Source organism: Oncorhynchus gorbuscha, linkage group LG02 (assembly GCF_021184085.1).
Source record: "Oncorhynchus gorbuscha isolate QuinsamMale2020 ecotype Even-year linkage group LG02, OgorEven_v1.0, whole genome shotgun sequence".
In the NCBI taxonomy this organism is placed as follows: Eukaryota; Metazoa; Chordata; class Actinopteri; order Salmoniformes; family Salmonidae; genus Oncorhynchus; species Oncorhynchus gorbuscha.
In genome coordinates this window covers 27,526,299-27,551,787 of record NC_060174.1, presented here as the reverse complement: position 1 = coordinate 27,551,787, position 25,489 = coordinate 27,526,299, and the positions used below count along the sequence as shown (strand labels likewise).

Sequence of the window (25,489 nt, the reverse complement as noted above, 5' to 3'; positions counted from 1 at the left end):
TTTTGGAACAACTGTATTTCATTTTTTAACTGGTACCAGGGGACCTTCAGACAATGTCTTTGGAGGCCTGTGGGTATCCTAGTGCAACACAACTGACGTGTACGTGTTCATGAGAGTCTCACCTTTCCATAGAGCTCATATTAGTGTGTAGCCCAAACTGTACGGATGCTACAGACAGAAATTGTCAGATCGGCTGCATCAACTTCAGACAAGTTCCAACATGTTTGTGGGGGGTTGTAGAGCAAAACGGAGAACACCATTGTGAGAGTTTCATAGTTTGTAGGCCAAACCATTCAGCCGCTACAGACGATGTTGTGAAAAGACCGATTTCCGGAAAGTCTTATGGTCTGACAAACATCGCTCTAGCTCTGTCATCTTTTACCACAGATGTGGTAGATTGAGATGCATCCACTGCAAAAAAATGATATCTCTAGTTTAAACTGAAGGATTTTGATGGGAACGTTTTTATTATGCTAATTAGATTTCAGTGGGGTCGCTGAAATCAACTCGAGGAGGTTTTAATAGAGCATTGGGCCACCACGAGTCAGACCAGCTTCAATGCACCTTGACATAGATTCTACAAGTGTCTGGAACTCTTTTGGAAGGATATGACACCATTCTTCCACAATAAATTTGGTGTTTTGTTGATGATGGTGGAAAACACTGTCTCAGGCGCCTCTCCAGGATCTCCCATAAGTGTTCAAGTGGCATATGGCTGACATCGTTTTCATGCACTGTGGATGGGGGCATTGTTATCCTATGGGGCCATGGTATCCAAAATAATGGCCTACCCAGAATTTTTATACATAACCCTAAGCATGATGAGATGTTAAATGCATAATTAACTCGAGAACCACATCTGTGTGGAAGCACCTGCTTTCAATAAACTTTGTATCCTTCATTTAATCAAGTGGTTCCATTATTTTGTCAGTTACCTGTATATCTTCCTGTAGTATAGACATTGTTGCCTGGTCCCAGATATGTTTGTGCCATCTTGCCATCTTCTTTGGTGTTTGGCATCACAACAACGATAGGAGTTGGTTATATAGCACACACAGATCTGGGACCAGTCTGTAAACCAGTCTGTGTTTGACATGTGCAGCCTTGTGTGAGCATGTGAGTGTGCAGTACAGTGTGAATCTAACATACTCTGATCTCTTTTGCTTCTAACCTGCCTTCTCCTGCTGGGACCTGTGGATGTTGATGCCTTTGCTAGCTTATTGTGAGTACACAACTGATTAGACATCTGGCCAAACCATATTCTCATCTCAATACTTCAGGTTTTGACATCCATGTGACGTTTGCTTGGAATATTTTGCCTTATTTGAATATGTAATGAATACACAATCCATATTTTTAGTTGGAGAAATACAGTCAGTTATCGTTTAGCATTGACAGTTTGCTAATGACGACTTGTTGACCTTTATTGTGTGTTGTTCCAGGTGATGTCGTCAGGCCTGGAGGATGACCACATCTTCCATATGACTGGGTCGGGTGCAGATCAGGACCCAAAGGGGGTGTTCACCATCAACCGGTTGACTGGAGAGGTGTCTGTTAGCCAAGAGCTGGACAGAGAGGCCATCAATTCCTACATGGTGAGTACCCTGCCATACCGCACACAGCAGAAAGAAACACAGACATATTGATTCCATCAGCTGATGCTTATCCGTTTATGTACAACAAAAATGGCTGAAACATGAAATGAGAGAAAATTCACAGAAGATGTGTTTAGGTTTCAGCTGCAGACTTTGATGCCAGATCTAGACTGTGCATATTTCTAGCAAAATCTGTCTGAGTGAAAATTGTATCATATTCTCTTGTTGGTGACTTGACACTATCTGTCAGAAGTTGGAGCTTGAGAATCTAGTTTAGCCTAGTGCCTCTGGGGTTAGCATTGCCTTGAGAAAGAGAGAGGAGAAGAGGGAGCCAGCAGGCCCAGGTGGGTTCAAATAAGACACAGCCAAGCACAACACTTGACATTTACATCTCCCTCCTCTGCTCTCCCCAGCTACACACTCAGACATGCACGCACACACAAAGATCGCCCACACAGACACACACACAAGCACACATGCACAACCACATAAACACACACACTGATTTGCCAATCTCATTCCCCACTGGCAATCATGCACGCATTAAAGGCTGCCATTTCACTTCAGTAACATTTAGATTTCGATAAAGGAGTGTGACTGCGTCCACCTGCATGAGTTTGTGTAAGGGGCTGTTTGCCTGTCTAGTTGTCTGTGTTTGATGGTCATGTATCAGTGGTTTACAGAATTGTGTGTGGGTTTTGAGTTATACATTGAAAGGTGCTGTTCATGGTTGTTACTAGTTGCAGGCTTTGTGCTGGGATGGCTGTTGTACTGTTAGTCACAGTAGATCCAGAAAAAACATAACTACAAGGATGGCATATAGTTACACTCTCTCTCCCCCTTGTTCTGCTATACCAATTTACTGCACAAATATATTGAGAATTTGGAAATGAGCCATGGATTGATTCCCAGGACTTTTCTCGAACATTCACACACACAGACAGGAACATACACACACAGACAGACATATATACACACACACACCCACACAAAGTGCCTTCAGCGATGAAACACTCTTTACCTAATTCTGTGGTATCTGGGCAAAATTACTGCATTTCCAGCTAATCCTGGAAACAGCATCACATCAGGGATAATTACATGGCTGCTAATTCAGGCTGACACACACACAGGCCAGAGAAGTCTCTCTGAGGTTAGACTCACTGGACTATGTCCTCATGCCATATATATATATATAAATATGGAATACATGTTTGTTATTAAGGTACATAAAAGTTTACATGTTCCAGAAGGCATTCTGCCCAAGAACGTACTTCGATAAAAATAAATGTATGTTTACATTCAAATGCCTCTCCTGTGAAGTAGTAATGTGAGACATATGCCTAGTTTCCTGACGAGTCACATTTTGTCAAATGTAGATTAAGTGATACATTTATATTAACATAATTTAAAAAATGATAATTAAGATTGTAAACGGGAAATCAGTAGGAACAACAATCAAGAGTAAACATAATCATATAATGGACAATAACATTGACATAGAAGACATGTGCAGGTTGTTAGGTCTGTCAGACAATGTCCCTCATTTTATGGCAGGCAGCAATGTAGTGCACTGCCAACCCACAGCTCTAACCCTAATTATATCCCTAAACCTAACCCCTATGCCAAAAATAGTATTTTACATGTGAGGACCGGCACTTCTCAGAATTGCTGTCGGTTTACTATTCTTGTGGTGACGTTTGGTACCCAGTAAAGTAAAACCTGTACACACACACACACACACACACACACACACACACACACACACACACACACACACACACACACACACACACACACACACACACACACACACACACACACACACACACACACACACCTGGTACTCACAAGTATAGTAGAACGTGTACTGTACAGTACACACACGCAGGCCAGAGGTCTCTGTGTGATATTGGACTCACTGGACTATGTCCTCGTTCCAATCATTCCTCCTCTATACAGACTGTAATCACAGCATCCCCCTCACTTTCTCTCTATCTCCGTCTTTCTCTCTCTGTCTCTATCAATTCAATTAAAAATATTGGCATGGGAAACATATGTTTACGTTGGCAAATCAAGTTAAATGAATTAACAAAAGTGAAATTAACAGTAAAGATTACTCACAAAAGTTTCAAAAGAATAAAGACATGTCAAATGTTATATTATGGCTATGTACAGTGTTGTAACAATGTGAAAATAGTTGAAGTACAAAAGGGAAAGTATATAAACATAAATATGTGTTTTTATTTAGAATGTGTTTGTTCTTCACGGGTTGCCTTTATCTTGTGGCAACAGTTCACAAATATTTCTGCTGTGATAGTACACTGTGGTATTTCACCAATAGATAGGAGTTTATCAAAATTGTATTTGTTTTTGTAATTCTTTGTGGTTCTATGTAATCTGAGAAAAGTGCAGCTCAGTTTTCAAATATCATTCCAGTTTGCTCAGTTTTTTGGTTAATTCTTTCCAATGTGTCAAGTAATTATATACAGGGGTTCTTCCTTTAAAAGTTATGAACTTATGCCGCGACCGTTAGTGGTAGATGGTGGCACCACACTATCACAAGTTAGAACACTGATCTATCTGTAGTCTAAACTGTGGCAAAATGGACTATCTTTTCGTAAATTAATGGAGGCTGTTTCAGTCGGAGAGTCTCTCTTCTCTGGCACGAGAGTCCTGCATCGATGGTCCTGGAGTTAAGAGAGAACTTGGGTAAATACAATGGGGGAATTACACTTGACATGTGGACTGACATTTTTCAAAAAAATAGGCACAGTGGGCTTTTGGTTTCTCTCCCTCTAAAAACTGAAATAATTCTAAATAACAAACTGGATTTATTTACAAATTAGTAAGAAAGTCTCACCCCATGTTAAATAATGGCCTTTTTCCCTGTATTATTTGAAAACAGAATAATCCCCAAAATATGGTTATTTTTTAAACAAGCCAAAGAAAGTTGGTTGCAATTTCAGTATAATCCACCAGAAAAGACAGAACAAATAATACAACAAATATTGTGATTAAACTCAAATATACGAATTGTGTTACGGGGTTCCTCTATTGAAGGAGAGGCGGACCAAAACGCAGCGTGGTTATTTTGATACATCTTTAATGAAGATGATAAATGAACAATATACAAAAACAAGAACCATGAAAAACAGAAAGAGCCCTATCTTGTGTAACAAACACAAGAACAATCACCCACAACCAAACAGGCTACCTAAATATGGTTCCCAATCAGAGACAATGACTAACACCTGCCTCTGATTGAGAACCATATCAGGCCAAACACAGAAACAGACAAACTAGACACACAACATAGAATGCCCACTCAGATCACACCCTGACCAAACAAAACATAGAAACATACAAAGCAAACTATGGTCAGGGTGTGACAAATTTATTTAAAAAATAATGGAAAAAAAGGGAAAAAGTAAGGAACTTATGTCAGCCCTGCATTAAAGACCAAAATTGGTTAAGGAGAATTGTGATAAATAAAAATATATACCATTTTCATTTAAAGACCAAAAAATTGACAGCTGTGCCATATTGCAAAATAGTTGGGACGAGATTTTATTTCTCATGATCTGTGTCGTGTCACCCGCGTGCTAGCGTAGTGGCGGCTTCCCTGTTCCATATACTGCTGCCCCCTGGACACTATGATCACTATGATCACTATGATCAACTCAGGCTCTGTGTGGAGTTAATCTGACCCTCTCTGCCTAGTCATCGCCATTTTACCTGTTGTTGTTGTGTTAGCTGACTAGCTGTTGTTGTCTCACCTGTTGTTTTAGCTAGCTCTCTCAATCAACACCTGTGATTACTTTATGCTTTGCTATATGTCTCTCTCAAATATCAATATGCCTTGTATACTGTTGTTCAGGTTAGTATTCATTGTTTTAGTTTACAATGGAGCCCCTAGTTCCACTCCTCATACCTCTGATACCTCCTTTGTCCCACCTCCCACACATGCGGTGACCTCACCCATTATAACCAGCATGTCCAGAGATACAAGATACAGCCCAGTGCCTGGGCTTACCTCAGCTATACCCGCACCTCACTATACCCCTGTCTGCACATTATGCCCTGAATATATTCTACCACGCCCATAAATCTGCTCCTTTCATTCCTTGTCCCCAAAGCTCTAGGCGACCAGTTTTGATAGCCTTTAGCCGCACCCACATCCTACTCCTTCTCTGTTCCTCGGGTGATGTGGAGGTAAACCCAGGCCCTGCATGTCCCCAGGCACCCTTTGTTGACTTCTGTGATCGAAAAAGCCTTGGTTTCAGGCATGTCAACATCAGAAGCCTCCTCCCTAAGTTTGTTTTACTCACTGCTTTAGCACACTCTGCTAACCCTGATGTCCTTGCCGTGTCTGAATCCTGGCTTAGGAAGGCCACCAAAAATTCAGAGATTTCCATACCCAACTATAACATCTTCCGTCAAGATAGAACTGCCAAAGGGGGAGAAGTTGCAATCTACTGCAGAGATAGCCTGCAAAGTTCTGTCATACTTTCCAGGTCTATGCCCAAACAGTTCAAACTTCTCATTTTAAAAATGTATCTATCCAGAAATAAGTCTCTCACAGTTGCAGCCTGCAACCGACCCCCCTCAGCTCCCAGCTGTGCCCTGGACACCATCTGTGAATTGATCGCCCCCCATCTAGCTTCAGAGTTTATTCTGTTAGGTGACCTAAACTGGGATATGCTTAACACACCGGCAGTCCTACAATCTAAGCTAGATGCCCTCAATCTCACACAAACCATCAAGGAACCCACCAGGTAATACCCTAAATCCGTAAATATGGGCACCCTAATAGACATTATCCTGACCAACTGACCCTCCAAATACACCTCTGCTGTCTTCAATCAGGATCTCAGCGATCACTGCCTCATTGCCTGTATCCGCTATGGGTCCACGGTCAAACAACCACCCCTCATCACTGTCAAAAGCTCCCTAAAACACTTCTGCGAGCAGGCCTTTCTAATCGACCTGGCCCGGGTATCCTGGAAGGATATTGACCTCATCCCGTCAGTTGATGATGCCTGGTCATTCTTTAAAAGTAGCTTCCTCACCATCTTAGACAAGCATGCTCCGTTCAAAAAAAATGCAGAACGAAGAACAGATATAGCCCTTGGTTCACTCCAGACCTGACTGCCCTCGACCAGCACAAAAACATCCTGTGGCGGACTGCAATAGCATCAAATAGTCTCCGCGATATGCAACTGTTCAGGGAAGTCAGGAACCAATACAAGCAGGCAGTCAGGGAAGCTTTTTCAAGCAGACATTTGCATCCTGTAGCTCTAACTCCAAAAGGTTATGGGACACTGTAAAGTCCATGGAGAACAAGAGCTCCTCCTCCCAGCTGCCCACTGCACTGAGGCAAGGTAACATGGTCACCACCGATTAATCCGTGAGAATCGAAAACTTCAACAAGCATTTTTCAACGGCTGGCCATGCCTTCCTCCTGGCTACTCCAACCTCGGCCAACAGATCCACCCCCCCAAAGCTACTCGACCAAGCCTCCCTAGCTTCTCCTTTACCCAAATACAGATAGCAGATGTTCTGAAAGAGCTGCAAAACCTGGACCAATACAAATCAGCTGGGCTTGACAATCTGGACCCTCTATTTCTGAAACTGTCCTCTGCCATTGACGCAACCCCTATTACCAGCCTGTTCAACCTCTGATTCGTATCATCTGAGATCCCCAAGGATTGGAAAGCTGCCGCGGTCATCCCCATCTTCAAAGGGGGAGACACCCTGGAACCAAACTGTTACAGACCTATATCCATCCTACCCTGCCTATATAAGGTTTTCGAAAGCCAAGTCAACAAACAGATCACTGACCATCTCGAATCCCACCATACCTTCTCCACTGTGCAATCCGGTTTCCGAGCCGGTCACAAGTACACTTCAGCCACGCTCAAGGTACTAAACGATATCATAACCGCCATCGATAAAAGACAGTACTGTGAAGCTGTCTTCATCGACCTGGCCAAGGCTTTTGACTCTGTCAATCACCATATTCTTATCGGCAGACTCAGTAGCCTCGGTTTTTCTAATGACTGCCTTGCCTGATTCACCAACTACTTTGTAGACAGAGTTCAGTGTGTCAAATCGGAGGGCATGTTGTCTGGTCCTCTGGCAGTCTCTATGGGGGTACCACAGGGTTCAATTCTCGGGCCAACTCTTTTCTCTGTATACAGTGCCTTGCGAAAGTATTCGTTCCCCTTGAACTTTGAGAACTTTTGCCACAATTCAGGCTTCAAACATAAAGATATAAAACTGTATTTTTGTGAAGAATCAACAACAAGTGGGACACAATCATGAAGTGGAACAACATTTATTGGATATTTCAAACTTTTTTAACAAATCAAAACTGAAAAATTGGGCGTGTAAAATATTCAGCCCCTTTACTTTCAGTGCAGCAAACTCTCTCCAGAAGTTCAGTGAGGATCTCTGAATGATCCAATGTTGACCTAAATGACTAATGATGATAAATACAATCCACCTGTGTGTAATCAAGTCTCCGTATAAATGCACCTTCACTGTGATAGTCTCAGAGGTACGTTAAAAGCGCAGAGAGCATCATGAAGAACAAGGAACACACCAGGCAGGTCCGAGATACTGTTGTGAAGAAGTTTAAAGCCGGATTTGGATACAAAAAGATTTCCCAAGCTTTAAACATCCCATGGAGCACTGTGCATAGTTTTTGATAATATTGAAATGGAGGAAGTATTACACCACTGCAAATCTACCAAGACCTGGCCGTCCCTCTAAACTTTCAGCTCATACAAGGAGAAGACTGATGAGAGATGCAGCCAAGAGGCCCATGATCACTCTGGATGAACTGCAGAGATCTACAGCTGAGGTGGGACACTCTGTCCATAGGACAACAATCAGTCGTATATTGCACAAATCTGGCCTTCATGGAAGAGTGGCAAGAAGAAAGCCATTTCCTAAAGATATCCATAAAAAGTGTCATTTAAAGTTTGCCACAAGCCACCTGGGAGACACACCAAACATGTGGAAGAAGGTGCTCTGGTCAGATGAAACCAAAATTGAACTTTTAGCAACAATGCAAAATGTTATGTTTGGCGTAAAAGCAACACAGCTCATCACCCTGAACCTACCATCCCCACTGTCAAACATGGTGGTGGCAGCATCATGGTTTGGGCCTGCTTTTCTTCAGCAGGGACAGGGAAGATGGTTACAATTGATGGGAAGATGGATGGAGCCAAATACAGGACCATTCTGGAAGAAAACCTGATGGAGTCTGCAAAAGACCTGAGACTGGGACGGAGATTTGTCTTCCAACAAGACAATGAGCCAAAACATAAAGCAAAATCTACAATGGAATGGTTCAAAAATAAACATATCCAGGTGTTAGAATGGCCAAGTCAAAGTCCAGACCTGAATCCAATCGAGAATCTGTGGAAAGAACAGAAAACAGCTGTTCACAAATGCTCTCCATACAACCTCACTGAGCTCGAGCTGTTTTGCAAGGAGGAATGGGAAAAAAATGTCAGTCTCTCGATGTGCAAAACTGATAGAGACATACCCCAAGCGACTTACAGCTGTAATCGCAGCAAAAGGTGGCGCAACAAAGTATTAACTTAAGGCGGCTGAATAATTTTGCACGCCCAATTTTTCAGTTTTTGAATTGTTAAAAAAGTTTGAAATATCCAATAAATGTCGTGCCACTTCATGATTGTGTCCCACTTGTTGTTGACTCTTAACAAAAAAATACAGTTTTATATCTTTATGTTTGAAGCATGAAATGTGGCAAAAGGTCGCAAAGTTCAAGGGGGCCGAATACTTTCGCAAGGCACTGTATATCAAGGATGTTGCTCTTGCTGCGGGCGATTCCCTGATCCACCTCTACGCAGACGACACCATTCTATATACTTCTGGTCCTTCCTTGGACTCTGTGCTATCTAACCTCCAAACGAGCTTCAATGCCATACAACACTCCTTCCGTGGCCTCCACCTGCTCTTAAACGCTAGTAAAACCAAATGCATGCTTTTCAACCGTTCGCTGCCTGCACCCGCATGCCCGACTAGCATCACCACCCTGGATGGTTCCGACCTAGAATATGTGGACATCTATAAGTACCTAGGTGTCTGGCTAGACTGTAAACTCTCCTTCCAGACTCATATCAAACATCTCCAATCCAAAATCAAATCTAGAGTCGGCTTTCTATTTCACAACAAAGGCTCCTTCACTCACGCCGCCAAACTTACCCTAGTAAAACTGACTATCCTACCGATCCTCGACTTCGGCGATGTAATCTACAAAATAGCTTCCAATACTCTACTCAGCAAACTGGATGCAGTTTATCACAGTGCCATCCGTTTTATTACTAAAGCACCTTATATACCACCTACCACTGCGACCTGTATGCTCTAGTCGGCTGGCCCTCGATACATGTTCGTCGCCAGACCCACTGGCTCCAGGTCATCTTCAAGTCTATGCTCGGTAAAACTCCGCCTTATCTCAGTTCACTGGTCACGATGGCAACACCCACCCGTAGCACGCGCTCCAAGAGGTGTATCTCACTAATCATCCCTAAAGCCAAAAACCTAATTTGGCCGCCTTTCCTTCCAGTTCTCTGCTGCCTGTGACTGGAACGAATTGCAAAAATCTCTGAAGTTGGAGACTTTTATCTCCCTCACCAACTTTAAACATCTGCTATCTGAGCAGCTAAGCGATCGCTGCAGCTGTACATAGTCCATCGGTATATAGCCCACCCAATTTACCTACCTCAGCCCCATACTGTTTTTATTTTATTTACTTTTAGGCTCTTTTGCACACCAGTATCTCTACCTGCACATGTTCGTCTGATCATTTATCACTCCAGTGTTAATCTGCTTACCTCCTCATGCCTTTTGCACACAATGTATATAGATTTTTTTTTCCACTATGTTATTGACTTGTTTATTGTTTACTCCATGTGTAACTCTGTGTTGTTGTCTGTTCACACTGCTATGCTTTATCTTGACCAGGTCGCAGTTGCAAATGAGAACTTGTTCTCAACTAGCCTACCTGTTTAAATAAAGGTGACAAAATAAAAAAATAAAATCTGGTTGGTCTAATTGTGTTGCTTTCCTGGGGCTCTGTGGGGTCTGTTTGTGAACAGAGCCCCAGGATCAGCTTGCTGAGGGGACTCTTCCCTAGGTTAATCTCTCTGTATGTGATGACTTTGTTATGGAAGGTTTGCGAATCGCTTCCTTTTAGGTGGTTGTAAAAGTTAATGCTTCTTTTCTGGATTTTGATCATTAGCAATTCTGCTCTGCAAGTATTATTTGGTGTTTTATGGTGTACACAGATGATGTTCTCTCTGGCTCTCTCTCTCTCTCTCTCTCTCTCTCTCTCTCTCTCTCTCTCTCTCTCTCATATGCAATGAATCATTAATTAAGAATGGTATTCATAGAGTTCTGGAGACACTGAGCTGGATTAACTCCGAAGTCTTTCTCCATGTCATGCTTGGATAATCCCCCTCAGAGTGAGTCTGGCTCTGGGTAGATGACAGATGACAATGTACTCCCTTCCTGCTGCTGGTCGAGATCTGAAGCTCCCAAATGCATTTAAGTTGTCCCAGTGGTGTGAAGTAATATCCTTTACGAAAAAATATGGCAATGTTTTTTAGAGCCCAATTCACACAGTCCCATTTTTACCACATCTCCCATGCACATGCCGGCAAGTTTAGTAGTGGGAGTAGATGTGGGCCGATATGAGTCTATTTGAATAAATCCATTGAATATACATTATCACAAAGAAATTCATTACTTATTTTCTGTAGGCAGGTCCTAAGAAACATTATTATTTATTTTTATTATTTTTTATAATAGAATGGAATATTTATGTTACTGGTCTGCAACGTTCCCTCTCATCTTTTTCCAGCACTGAGCAAATTTCAGGTCTGCTGAGCACAAACTTGAACGTTTTGAAAATTCTGTGCAACTTCCAGCGCACATTTAATGTGAACACTGAGGCTGTACTCACGTTAAGTTACAGTATTAACAGTGGCCAAGTAGGCTACTGTGGCTATTTGATCATAATGTAGGACTACCAGAGTGGGCTACCATCAAAAACAATGGAGAAAATGCCTACCATAACAATTCAAATGGAAATAGCTGTTCTATCATTCAGCCTACAGTAGCAGCCAATGTGTGGTGTTCAACATAGGCCTACATTCTATGAGACTTTTTTTTTAAACATGCAGGGCTTGACATTAACCTGTTTATCCACTTCTCCTTCAGATGAGGAGGTGACTGAAAATGCTGTTGTGTTGTTTGATGCAAGACACCACTTTGCAAAATAAAATCCACTATTATTCCCTTTCCATTATTACATAGAATCAGACCAATTATGCTTAGATTATTCAAGGGTATCTCAAAATACAACACTGCCCATTTAAGACAAAAAAAGCTCTTTACCTGACTCACTTTTCAAAGATATCTACAAATGTACATGTTTTGTGCTCTTGTAGGAAACAGTAACTCCCCCCATTGAGGACTACAAATTGTCTATAACTGGGCTAATAACTCACTAACTAGCAAAGGATATGAACAAAATGTGGACACGTGGCTACATGCAGCTCTCGCTTTGATCTCAAAACAAGTGCATTTACTGACGACCGCTCATGCTGTAAATGCGGTCCAGTTCAAAGTAAATGGCACAGATCCATATATGGCAATGGTCTATTTGTATATAGGCCTACTGCAACTCTGATTATTTATGCTGCACAGGTCTGTCTGGAGTACGGGCTGAGTCGTGCATGTCAATGCAATAGAATCCTACTTGGATGTGTTCTGCCTACAACAAAATCTCTTGCATAGTTTGTTTTGTTTTGGTATGTTGCATTAAGAAAAGTGGCTAATATTGCGTTGATTCAATCACGATTGTGATAGTGTTAACAGGGAAAACTCCAGAACAGTGGTCACCAACCCTTTCTGAGTCGAGATCACTTTCTGAGTAAAAATGCAAGAAATCTACTTAAAAAAACGTAAAGCTTATGCATCATTAACCAATTAAAAACAAGACTGTAGCAATGAGTTTTCTGCGCAAAGCTATAGCCAATACATTATCACTGCATATTGGCATTACTTGAATTGCCCATTGTTGTTCGGGCCATTTAGAAAATATATATTTCAAAATGTGATGAAGGCTACATGATCACACCGGTAATAGATCCATGTTGTATTACTTGTGAAGGACAGCTGAGTGAGCATACATTTAAATAATGTGCTTTTTATTATTATTTTACTGGGATGATGGTGCATGCATTGTATGGTCAGTCTCAGCGAAGGGAGAGAGCAGTAGACTGAGGGTCCACCTCTCAACATCCCTCTGCTCTCCCTTTCCTGCACACTGACCGAAAAGGGACAGCTGATGGCGAAACTCGAGTCACACCACATTATTTCTGCCTCATGCACAAATTCATGTTGTTACTCCTATGAACAGAGAAAGTAAAATATTCCTAATAAAAACAACAAGGCAAGGCTATAGATACACTTTCCTGCCTATTCATTACTGCTGCACTACTTTTTGTAGTGCTAAGTGGAAATAGGAAAAAGCACATTTTATGGGCTAATAAAATAGTTGAATACAAAGTGCTGACAGCGCTGAGTATCAACTTAAACGTAAACTCTCTCGTAAAAACAGCATCTATTTTCTGTTTTTGTTTACAGTGTCTCTCTAGTCATGGTTTTAAACTTTTTGAAATCTCAAGGTATCAGTTTTGCTATAGCATTTAAGCCAGCTGTTACCTCGTATATGGTAATCTGAGAAATCCAATTGGCCTGCGGCAGGCCTATAATGTCCTTCACTCACTTTCCGAACAAACCAGGAAGGCAGAGTTTGTTCATTTTGACATATGAAATCAATCAAAATGGCAAGAGTTCGCCAACTCGGCGCTCGGTGCAGCTGAATCGGGTGCAAAAAAAAAAAAATAGATGACTGTGGGGTTTGGGGAAATTGGCTAACTGTTTTGTGTTTTGTGTTTAGAGTTTTGAGTACCTGAGGTGTAGTTTCAGCGAACGTGTTAACCACTCTGCGCACGGAACCCGCTAGCGGGCTGAAATTCAACAACATACGGTGATCGCTACGTAAATAGTCATATTAAACATTCATGAAAATACAAGTGTCTCACATGTATCGAAAGCCTAGAATCTTGCTAATCCAACTACGTTGTCAGATTTAAAAAAAGGATTTACTGCGAAAGAATACGATGCGATTATCTGAGCATAGAGCCCCATAAAAACAAACAATTTTAACCTCTTACGGCCACTGAGACGCTAGCGTTTCACCTAGCCACTAGCCTGGGGAAATGCGTAGCGCCAAATTCAAATAGTACTCGATAAAACTCAAACTTTCATTAAATCACACATGCAGGGTAGTCAATTAAAGCTACACTCGTTGTGAATCCAGCCAACATGTCAGATTTTACAAATGCTTTTCAGCGAAAGCATGAGAAGCTATTTTCTGATAGCATGCCTCCCCCCCCGAAATACCTGAACGAGACGTAAACAAAATAATTAGCGTAGCCGGGGCTACACAAAACGTAGAAATAAAATATAAAACATGCATTACCTTTGATGAGCTTCTTTGTTGGCACTCCAATATGTCCCATAAACATCACAATTGGTTCTTTTTTTAAATGAATTCCGTCCATGTATACCCAAAATGTCCATTTATAAAGCCCATCTAAAAACAGCTTTCCAAAACGCAGCGTCATTACAAAAAATTACAAAAGTTGCCTATAAACTTTGCCAAAATGCTTTAAACTACTTTTGTAATCCAACTTTAGGTATTTGTAAACGTTAATAATCAATCAAATTGATGCCGGGGCGATCTGTATTCAGTAGCAGCAAGTCAACAAATCATGGACGATTTTCTCTCTTCCATAACTCTCCACAGTGAAACCTTTGACAGGAAGTGCCTATTCTTCATTTCACCAAAGATTAACTTCAACCCAATTCCCAAGCCTGGCGACATCGTGTGGAAGCTGTAGGAACTGTAAACTGGGCGCTATCTAATTTCCCTTGACATAGACAATACAGGGAACTGGCGTAACATAATCACAAACTGCATTAAAATAAATTTTTACCTTTGACGATCTTCGTCTGTTTGCAATTCCAATGCTCATTGTTACACAATGAATGATCTTTTGTTTGATAAAATCCGTTTTTATAGCCGAACACGAAACATTTTGTGAACTGCTTGTGTTGTGAATTCCGACTCATTCCATTTTTGACGACACATTCCAGGTAAATAACCCACACAGAACGTGACTTTTCCAGTGATGTTTTGTTTCACTGCAATCAACTGGTTTGTTTGTAACACAATCAAACGTGATGGGCCATTTCGCGGGACATATTGACTGAAAGAAACCGATTTGAAGACAACAAGTCATGACATCATTGTGCACCATTGATTTGTCCACTGTTTCGTTGATTGACTGTCTTTTAACCCAATGACCAGTGATCGTCTTGAAATCTAGCTGGGTAGATTGCCAATGAGCTGAGCTAAACGGCAATACGCCATGTTTATGTGTTGCAAGACCAACCCATGTAGTAAGCTTCAGCGTAAAGTGAGTCATTCGCTATTGAAGTTTCATATCGGAAAGAGAAACACATATTACGCACGGCATTGTTTGGTGAACGCGCAGATTCAGCTGTTTATATATCAATCATTATGGCGACTAAGTCAGAGAAAGCTAAATCTAAGTCTAGATATACAGATGTACACACAATTTTAGAATAAATTGATTGGGAAGGTGAGACAGAGATTGTTGTAGGATGCTTCATTTAGCTATTGTGGAGGAATATTTTTTGAACGGGAGAGGACATCGTTTTGGACTGGTAAGTTCTTATCATGCTAATGCCCTTGTTTGAAATTAATAATATAACATTTATTTTTCTTTAAAAAAATTGGGGTGTGTGTGTTAGAATACCATTTTGGTATTTTGTATATAGTTATTTGTTTCAAAATGTATACCTTCACCAATTTGGCCACTTGTGTGGGACACCTGGGTGACTTCATGATAAATGTCATGTAGCACAATCTTTTTGGAAGTTATCATTCTGGAACTTTGCACAAGTACTGTTCCCCTCTTATATTTTTCACTGAAATTGTCCCCTATCTGTCAGGACCCGGTTACGAACCCGGGTCTCCGGAGTGAGAAACAGTCACTTAACCAACTGAGCCACGAATAGTCGGCAGAACCCAGAAGATGAGGCAGACACAGCAGTACTTGAGACAGTGTATTTAATGAAGTAAAAAAGTGAAGTCCTTCAGGAAAACATGTAACTCCACAACCTCAAAAGGAATTCCACAAGAATAAAGGTAATCCTCCAAGACAAAAAGGTAAATCCACAAGGTGGTAGGTATAGCATAAAAAGCCTCAAAAGATACACAAAAATAAATAAACAAGAACAAAAAACAGAATTCCACAAGAGAGTCCACCGGGATCAACAAGAGTACACAGAATAATAGGGCTGGGTGCTAACATACAAACACAGAGCAAATAACTGAGGAAAACTAAGGGTTTAAATACAATCAGAGGAAAGGAGGCACAGGTGCAAATAATAATGGGGATCAAGGGAAAACATAAGGTCAAAAAGCACAATGGGGGCATCTAGTGACCAAAAACCGGAACAACCCTGGCCAAATCCTGACAGAATCCCCCCCCTAGGAACGGCTCCTGACGTTCCTACCAGCTCTCTCGGGGTGGAGGGCCCTGAGCTGACGAATGAGGTCAGGGTCCAGTATGTCTTTGGCAGGAACCCAGGAGCGCTCCTCGGGACCGTAGCCTTCCCAGTCCACCAGATACTGCCAGGACCACTGCACCCAGCGGGAATCCAGTATCCGATGGACGGTATAAGCCGGCTGGCCTCCACTGACACGAGGCGGAGGGGGAGGTCTGTCTGCCGGGACAAGGGGAGAAAAAACAACAGATTTTAATAAGGAAATGTGAAACATGGGATTAATCTTAAGGCGATAAGAAACTGGGTTAACTGGGTTAACTCTCCTGGCAACCTTAAAGGGACCGATGTATTTTTGGGACAGCTTGCGAGACTCCACCCGTAGTGCTAAGTCTCTTGTGGAGAGCCAGACTCTCTGGCCGGGGCGCAGGGTAGGCCCGGGACGGCGACGTCTGTTGGCTTGTTGTTGGTACCTCTGTGAGGAACGCATAAGATTAAGACGGAGAGAAGTTGTCTTCTTCCTCCACATAAGCCGACAGCGTCTGACGAACTTCAAGGCTGAAGGCACTCTGACTTCTGCCTCCTGGTCCGGGAACAATGGAGGGGCATAGCCAAACTGACACTCGTGCGGGGACATACCAGTGGAGGAGGAGCGCAAGGTGTTGTGCGCGTATTCGGCCCAAACAATGAAGGACGACCATGTGGACAGGTTGTTACGAGTCATACATTGGTGGGTGGTTTCCAGCTCTTGATTCATCCTCTCTGTTTGGCCGTTGGACTCCGGATGGTACCCTGAAGATAGACTGGCAGAAGCCCCCATGAGTTGGCAGAAGGCCTTCCAAAACCTAGAGGCGAACTGGGGACCTCTGTCAGAAACCATATCTTGAGGAATGCCGAACTAACTTAGTCAGAGGGACGAACCTGGCCGCCTTTGAAAACCTGTCGATTATGACTAGGATAGTAGTATTGCCATGGGATGGAGAAAGGCCAGTAATAAAGTCCAACGAGATATGGGACCAGGGTCTGTGGGGAACAGGTAAAGGGGTGAAGGAGTCCTTGCGGGCGGAGGTGAGAAGATTTGCCCTGGCAGCACACGGGGCAGGCATTGACGAAAGTGGCAACGTCTTCTCTTATGGTAGGCCACCAGAACTTACGCTGGATGAACTCCAAGGTGCGACCTACGCCCGGGTGACAGGTGAGGCGAGAGGAGTGCCCCCACAGAAGGACCTGAGTCCTCACTGCCTTGGGGACAAACAACCGATTGGCAGGACCTCCTTTCAGGTCCGGTTCAATAGCTTGAGCTCGTCTCACGGTATCCTCAACTTGCCACGAGATCGGAGCCACGATCTTAGCAGCAGGAAGGACAGGCATCCGGTTTGAGATTCTTCGACCCGGGCCGATAGGTGAGGATAAACTGGAATAGATTGAAGAAAAGAGACCATCTAGCTTGTCTAAAGTTCAACCGCTTCGCCTGCTGGATATACTCCAGATTTTTGTGGTCCGTAAGCACTTGAAACGGGTGAGAAGCCCCCTCGAGCCAGTGTCTCCATTCCTTCAATGCCATCTTAACCGCTAGGAGTTCACGATCCCCCACATCGTAGTTCCTCTCAGCCGGGGTAAGTCGGTGTGAGAAGAAAGCGCACGGATGAAGCTTCTTGTCTTCACCCACTCTGAGACAGGACAGCTCCAACACCAACCTCTGAGGCGTCTACCTCCACCACAAACGGTTCATCCGTAGTCGGTAGTATCAGGATGGGAGCAGAGAGGACGCGCTGCTTGAGTCCTTGGAAGGCCGTCTCAGCTTCTCTTCCCCACAAAAACCTTGCATTGCCACCCTTGGTTAAAGCTGAGAGAGGGGCTGCCACCAAGCTGAAGTTCTTGATGAACTTGCGGTAAAAGTTAGTGAAGCCCAGGAAACGCTGAACTTCCTTAACGGATTTGGGGGTGGGCCAATCCGCTACCGCCCCTACCTTCCTGGGATCCATTTGGACTCGACCGGGTTCCACTACAAATCCCAGGAATTGTACTCGGGATGAATGGAATTCACATTTTTCCGGCTTAACGTACAGATGGCTGTCTAGGAGGCGTTTGAGTACTTGTCTGACATGCTTTGTGTGTTCATGAACAGAGCTCGAAAAGATGAGGATGTCATCCAAGTAAATGAACACAAATATGTTAAGCATATCCCTAAGCACATTGTTTATGAGCGCTTGGAACACTGCTGGGGCGTTGGTCAGGCCGAAGGGCATCACCAAGTATTCATAGTGACCAGTAGGCGTGTTGAAAGCGGTCTTCCACTCGTCACCAGGTCTGATCCGCACAAGATGGTATGCGTTCCGCAGGTCAAGCTTAGTGAAAAAAACTGCTTCCTGGAGCAGCTCGAAGGCTGTGGCCATAAGGGGTAGCGGGTAACGGTTACGGACGGTTATGGCATTGAGTCCCCGGTAGTCGATGCAAGGACGTAATCCACCGTCTTTCTTGGCCACAAAGAAAAACCCTGCTCCCGCCGGGGAGGTGGATGGACGCATGAGGCCTGCTTCCAGAGCGTCCTTGATGTAGGTATCCATAGCAGCTCGTTCGGGTGGAGATAGGGAAAAGATCCGACCCCTGGGGGCAAGTGCCCGGAAACAGTTCGATGGGGCAATCATAAGGTCTATGGGGTGGTAGCATGGTGGCCCTCTGTTTGCTAAATACCAGTTTGAGGTCATGGTAACACTCGGGAACTCGGGTCAGGTCGATGGATTCTAAAGACTCGGGAGTAGAACTCGGGGAATTTGGGAAAATACAAGTAGCTTGGCACGTAGGACCCCACTGCTTGATAGTGCCCACAGACCAGTCGATGTGAGGGTTATGGCTGTGAAGCCAGGGGTATCCAAGGACGAGAGGGAACTCGGAACAGGAGATCAAATGAAAGTTCATCAATTCCTGGTGTTGTGAAACTGAAAGTCGCAAGGAGGTAGTGACATGAGTGACAAGTCCAGATCCCAAAGGGCTTCCATCCAATGTAGTAACCCTCATGGGGTCACTTAGAGGTTCAGAGGGAACGTCACCGGGATCAACAAGAGTACACAGAATACTAGGGCTGGGTGCTAACATACAAACACAGAGCAAATAACTGAGGAAAACTAAGGGTTTAAATACAATCAGGGGAAACGAGGCACAGGTGCAAATAATAATGGGGATCAAGGGAAAACAAAAGGTCAAAAAGCACAATGGGGGCATCTAGTGACCAAAAACTGGAACAACCCTGGCCAAATCCTGACACTATCTGAATGTTTGTTTTTTACATGTACACAACCTTCAGAGTGTTTTCTTTCAAATGGAACCAAGAATATGCATATCCTTGGTTCTGTGCCTGAGCTACAGGCTGTTAGATTTGGGTATGTCTTCAGGCAGAAATTGCACAAAGTAGGGGGGGAGCTGTGAGAGGTTAACAATTGAGAAAAACTATAAATTTGATTCAGACTTCTGTTTGTTGTGTCAGCAACGTTGGAGCTTTATTCTCTTTTCACACACACATTGTGCCTATTGAGGTTTGACAGCCCGCATATTCATCGGCACTCTTCTATCTATCTGTCTGTCTGTCTGTCTGTCCACAAGGAAAAGAAAGACAGAATCTTGACAATGTGTCTTCCAGTAGTCAATAGTAACCTGTTGAACTAAACACTGTGATTGAAATGTTTCATCAAAAAGCAATATTTATTTTGGCAACATTTTGGAATACAAGGCTTTATTGTTTTTTTTTACAGAAATGTTTGGCTTGGAATACCAGTCGATGGGGATTGACCGATTGGTGACCATTGCTCAAGAAAGTTCAGTGAAGTTCAATCTTGTGCTTCTCTCTGTGAGCTGATATTTAGCTACTGCGCCCGCATGCAGCTTAGAGGGAACATTGCTGATCTGTGCAGCCTATATACTAAATGGCTGTGCCATGCACATGAAATCAATAGTTATTTTGTTCAAATCAAATCAAATCACATTTATTTATATAGCCCTTCGTACATCAGCTGATATCTCAAAGTGCTGTACAGAAACCCAGCCTAAAACTCCAAACAGCAAGCAATGCAGGTGTAGAATCATTAACCAGACAATACACACTTAGGCTACTCTGATCACAGTCAACACACACATAAGCTATTTAATATTAGGCTAAGAATACAATGAAATATAACTAAATTAAATACAACAAATATTTTTCCCACACAACCTGCGTCACAGCAACGTGTGGAACCGCTGTCATATTAAAAAAGTATTTTGAAACAGAGCCCAAGGCAAACCCATGCTTGATCCATGTTCATCTTTTCCCTACCCTCACTCTGCTTTGTTCGGGAGCAGGCATAGGGTCTTACATTGAGAGTAGGCCTATCTTCATCATGATAGAAAATAATAGCAATCTATATTTTCAAAAGTATGTATGTGAGTCTCGTGTTCAAATTTCACAACCTCAGCGGGTTTTTGTAGTTGCCTCAAAAATAGGCCTACACTTGATTCAGGTTACATTATTGAATTATAAAAGTTTCTGATCAGTGATAGATGAGCAACAAAATAGATGAGCTGTAGCCTAACAACTCCACTTATTTGCCCTGTCAGAAACCAATGAACCATATAGCCTATGCAGACAGTGATTCAGTGAAACAAAATCACATTCGTTGACTAGGACAAGTCACAGGATTTTGGTCGGGAGTGGGCCAAAGCAACTAAGTGAAGAGAAAATGAATCCACTTGTTAAGCTAGATAAAAAAAGTATTTATTAACTAGGCAAGTCAGTTAAGCACAAATTCTAATTTACAATGATGGTCTACCGGGGAAAGGTGGGTTAACTGCTTTGTTCAGAGGCAGAATGACAGATTTTTACCTTGTCAACTAAGGGTTTCGATCTAGCAACCTTTTGGTTACTGGCCCAATGCGCTAACCACTAGGCTACCTGCCACACCACATTTTCTGATCAATGCTAATAAATGAGACAACCTGACAAGATGATCATGAGCAGCATTCACCTTAAACATTTTTACAGCTTATTGTAGTTAGCCAATATCCGAACAGAGATTCAGTGAAAAGAGAAATCTGACATTGATGGATTTATCAAGACCCCAAGCTTTTCTCAAAACTGTACTCAACACAGTGCTGAAATAGTTGATCACGCACTGGTAGGCTATTACATGAAATGTCTTATACTGTACACTGAACAAAAATACAAACACAACACGTAACTCCAAGAAATTCTGCATATGCACAAAAAGCTTATTTCTCTCAAATATTGAGTGTAAATTTGTTTACATCCCTGTTAGTGAGCATTTCTCCTTTGCCAAGATCCACCTGACAGGTGTGGCATATCAAGAAGCTGATTAAACAGCATGGTAATTACACAGGTGCCCCTTGTGCGATGGACATTAAATGACCACAGTTTTGTCACACAACACAACACAATAACACAGATGTCTCAAGTTTTAAGGGAGTGTAAAATTAGCATGCTGACAAACCGATGGCCAGCAGACCTGTTGCTAGAGAATTTAATGTAAATTTCTGGCTGCCTAGCAACCATCAGGAACTTAAGATGGAGTGCCAATGCCGCCTCAGCTTCAAGGCTACATTAAATACTAAGCTGTAGTCAGAACTTTATGGGAATATTGACTAGGTCGATTTGGCGGAAATAAAAGTAGAGTTTTTGCCACCGGCAATGCCTTTCATATATATTTCATGTATAAAGAAAATTTGTCAAAAAGGTGTCGGGAATGCTAAAGTTGGCGGAAAAATGTTTTAGTTTGAAAGGGGTATAACTTAAGTAGTACTCCAGAGTATTTTTACTTACCTGTTTTTTAGGGGTATCTGTACTTTACTATTTATATTTTTGACAAGTTGTACTTTCACTCCAGTACATCCTTAAATAATAGATGTACCTTTTACTCTCATACATTTACACTGACACCCAAAAGTACTCGTTACATGTTGAATGCTTAGCAGCAGGCTTGGAAAATTATCCAATTCACGCACTTATCTCGGTAACATGTGATCATCACTCCTGCCTCTGATCTGGCGAACTCACTAAACACAAATGCTTAGTTAGTAAATGATGTGTTGGAGTGTGCCCCTGGCAATCCGTTAATAAAACAAAAATCAAAAACAATATTGTGCTTCCTCATTTGCTTGCTATAAGGAAATAAAATGAATTATAGCTTTTACTTTTCATACTTAAGTGTATACAGTACCTTCAGAATATATTCATACTCCTTAAATTATTCCAAATGTTGTTGTTACAGCCTGAATAAAAACATGATTAAATAGATTTCTTCTCTCACCCATCTACACACAGTACCCTGTAATGGTGAAGTGAAAACATGTTAGCAAATTTATTGAAAATGAAATGCAGAAATATCTAATTTACGTAAGTATTCACACCACTTAGTAAATATATGTTATACCTTTGTCAGCGATTACAGCTGTGAGTCTTTCTGGGTGGGCCTTAAGGAGCTTTGCATATATAACTTTTCAAATAGAAATTTCAGTTATAGATCTGTCATTCGCAGAAACGGTAGATTGTTCTACTGTAAGTGCACTAGTGCTTCCTGTGCTTAAGTTTAGTTTTTGTGTCTTTTACTTTCGGTTTTGTACACCAGCTTCAAACAGTTGAAAAACACTATTTTTTTATGTCAAATATATTTTAAAGCCGATTAGATGGAACAATGATTCTCTACTATACACATGAACTGAAATTAGACAAACTATTGTAATCTTTGCAACCAGGAAATGCCGGAGCTATTTCTGCATAGTGCATGTTTAAGTATATGTAAATCCAAATACTTTTATACTTTTACTTAAGTAGTATTTTACTTGGTGACTTTTACTTGAATCATTTTCTGTTAACGTATCTTTAGTTTTAGTGTGACAATTGGGAACTTTTTCCACCACTGATTGGTCCTCTAGTCTCTTATCCCTAGTGCAGTACAGAGAATATGAGAAGGTCACTCACTCCTGTATAGGACTTGATAGTGATTTCATGACTATTTACAGTTGTATAGTCAGAGAGGAGAGCATACATGCAGCTATTTCCATAGAAACAAGACATGTAGGAAGTTAAAGGAGATAGAGAAGTTAGAGAATAAAAAAACAAAGTGGCTCCTGGGTAAATGGAAATAAGTGATCTGTTATCATTGGCTGAGGAGTGTAAAGGTATGAGAGAGCTGGAGGAGAGTTTAAAGGACTGGATATCCCTCAGCTTTCCAGACAGCCTTAATCTGCAGTCAGAAACACAGCCAGACTCAGAAAGAAAATATACAGTACACAGACTTTAAAAGGTATGTTTGGTTTTGTGTGTGTATATGTGTGTGTGTCTGACCAGTCAACACTCTGCTCTTTTAAAGATAGTCAGCCCTCTATCGAATTTAACCATCTTTTGTCAAAAATTGATGTTGTTGTAAAATATTTTATGAGTGGTTGTGTACTTGTTGAGCATGTATTGTATGTTCAGCACACTGTGAAATAGCTTCCAGGCAACTCATAATAGTTGTTCTCCTCTCTACCAAAATGTTCTGAAAAGGCTGAGAAAATGTTATTTCTGAGTCACCCAGCCTCCTTGAGACTGGTACATAAAAGCTGAGAGAATGGGGAGCAGGGGACAGAGACATGCTCCTGATGTCAGATAAGACCATATTCTAATCCGTTCCCAGACACTGCTGTAGAATGACACAATGGCAGCACAACCTCATCCCCCGCAGCTTACTGCAGTCTACACAGCCTCATAGATACTGACAGTAGGATGGGGAGAGACACAGAGACAGAGTAGGAGATGGATGGAGTAAGACAGATAGAGAGAAAGAGCGACTGAGTGACTGAGCGAGACAGAGAAAAGGAGAAATATTGAGAAAGAGAGAGATAAATTCAGTCATCCATCAAGAATAGTTTGTTTGTTGTTGTCTCTTTATATGAGGTCAGGTACCACACTGTTCCTACTGTCTGTACTATTGCTGCTACAGAACAGTGCTGCATATTTTCCTGATGATATGTACAGTATGTCAGTGTGATGCTTCTTGTGTCTGATGAATTCCTCCACATAGTTCAAGAGCTCACTAGCAGTGATTTCTCCTCCCCCCAGCTAGTTGAGAGTAGGTTTTCTCTGTGTAGTGGTGTTGCTCTCCTGCTGTCACCATAAGCTCAGCCACCAGAGGGGCAGTATCGTTTACAGTTGGCGGAGGGAATGTTTTGATCCACTGTAGGGTAGTAATGGAATCACTGTGTCAGCTGTTTGTTCACCATCGATCTGCTGCCTCCCTCCCCCTGTGTGGTCCTCAGGTCCTCGACAGTTGGCACACAGCTAAGCTCTGTTCTGTGGTGCAGTCTCTCTCTCTGTGTCTCTGTCTCTCTCTGCCTGGCTCTCACATGGCCTCCATAGCCTCATCAGGGTATCTCATACCCGTCCTAATGTAATTACACACACAGTGTGTATTCTACACCATATCTGTGGCTCTGTTAGAAGACCAAGAAAAAGGGACGAAACATGAAAATATCAAACATAGTTTGAGCAAGTTGTGTATATAGCCTACATGATTTTCACCCACAGGGATTCCTAGGTGTGTTAACTTTATCTTCTTATGGCTGCAGGGGCAGTATTGAGTAGCTTGGATGAAAGGTGCCCAGAGGTGCCCAGAGTAAATGGTCTGCTCCTCAGTCCCAGTTGCTAATATATGCATATTATTATTAGTATTGGATAAAAAAACACTCTGAAGTGTCTAAAACTGCTTGGAATATGTATGTGAGTATAGCAGAACTCATATGGAAGGCAAAAACCTGAGAAGAAATCCAAACAGGAAGTGAGAAATCTGAGGTTGGTCGATTTTCATTCCAGGCCCTATTGAATTTACATTGGGATATGGATGAAGTTGCACTCTCTAGGGCTTCCAATAGAAGCTTGAATGAGGCTTCTACTGTGTTGTGGGCTTGAATAAGAGCTGAATGAGTCCGGTTACTGGCAGAGAGCCATTTCCTGGCCACACGCATTTCACATGATATCGACCTGCGTTCCATTGCTTCCCTAGACACAAAGGAATTCTCCGGTTGGAATTGTATTGAAACAAATAACTATATACAAAATACCAAAATGGTATTCTAACACACCACCCCCACAAAAATTGAGAAAAATAAATGAAAAAATAATAATAATTTGAAAAAAATATTATTATTGATTAAAAAATATATGA

The 25,489-nt window shown here is 42.1% G+C and overlaps 1 protein-coding gene across 4 annotated transcripts in view; it reads left to right on the top strand.

Annotated features, from left to right (window-relative positions):
- The window catches only part of LOC124000216 (cadherin-13-like), a 701,352-nt gene that overhangs the window by 307,768 nt on the left and 368,095 nt on the right, over positions 1-25,489 (top strand). For 3 of the 4 annotated variants that reach the window (XM_046306448.1, XM_046306433.1, XM_046306457.1), the window contains 2 exons: positions 1,217-1,222; positions 1,443-1,595. In XM_046306448.1, the coding sequence (XP_046162404.1) occupies positions 1,217-1,222; positions 1,443-1,595 (159 nt within the window). The remainder of the gene's footprint in view (positions 1-1,216; positions 1,223-1,442; positions 1,596-25,489) is intronic. The other variant, XM_046306439.1, reaches the window with a different exon arrangement.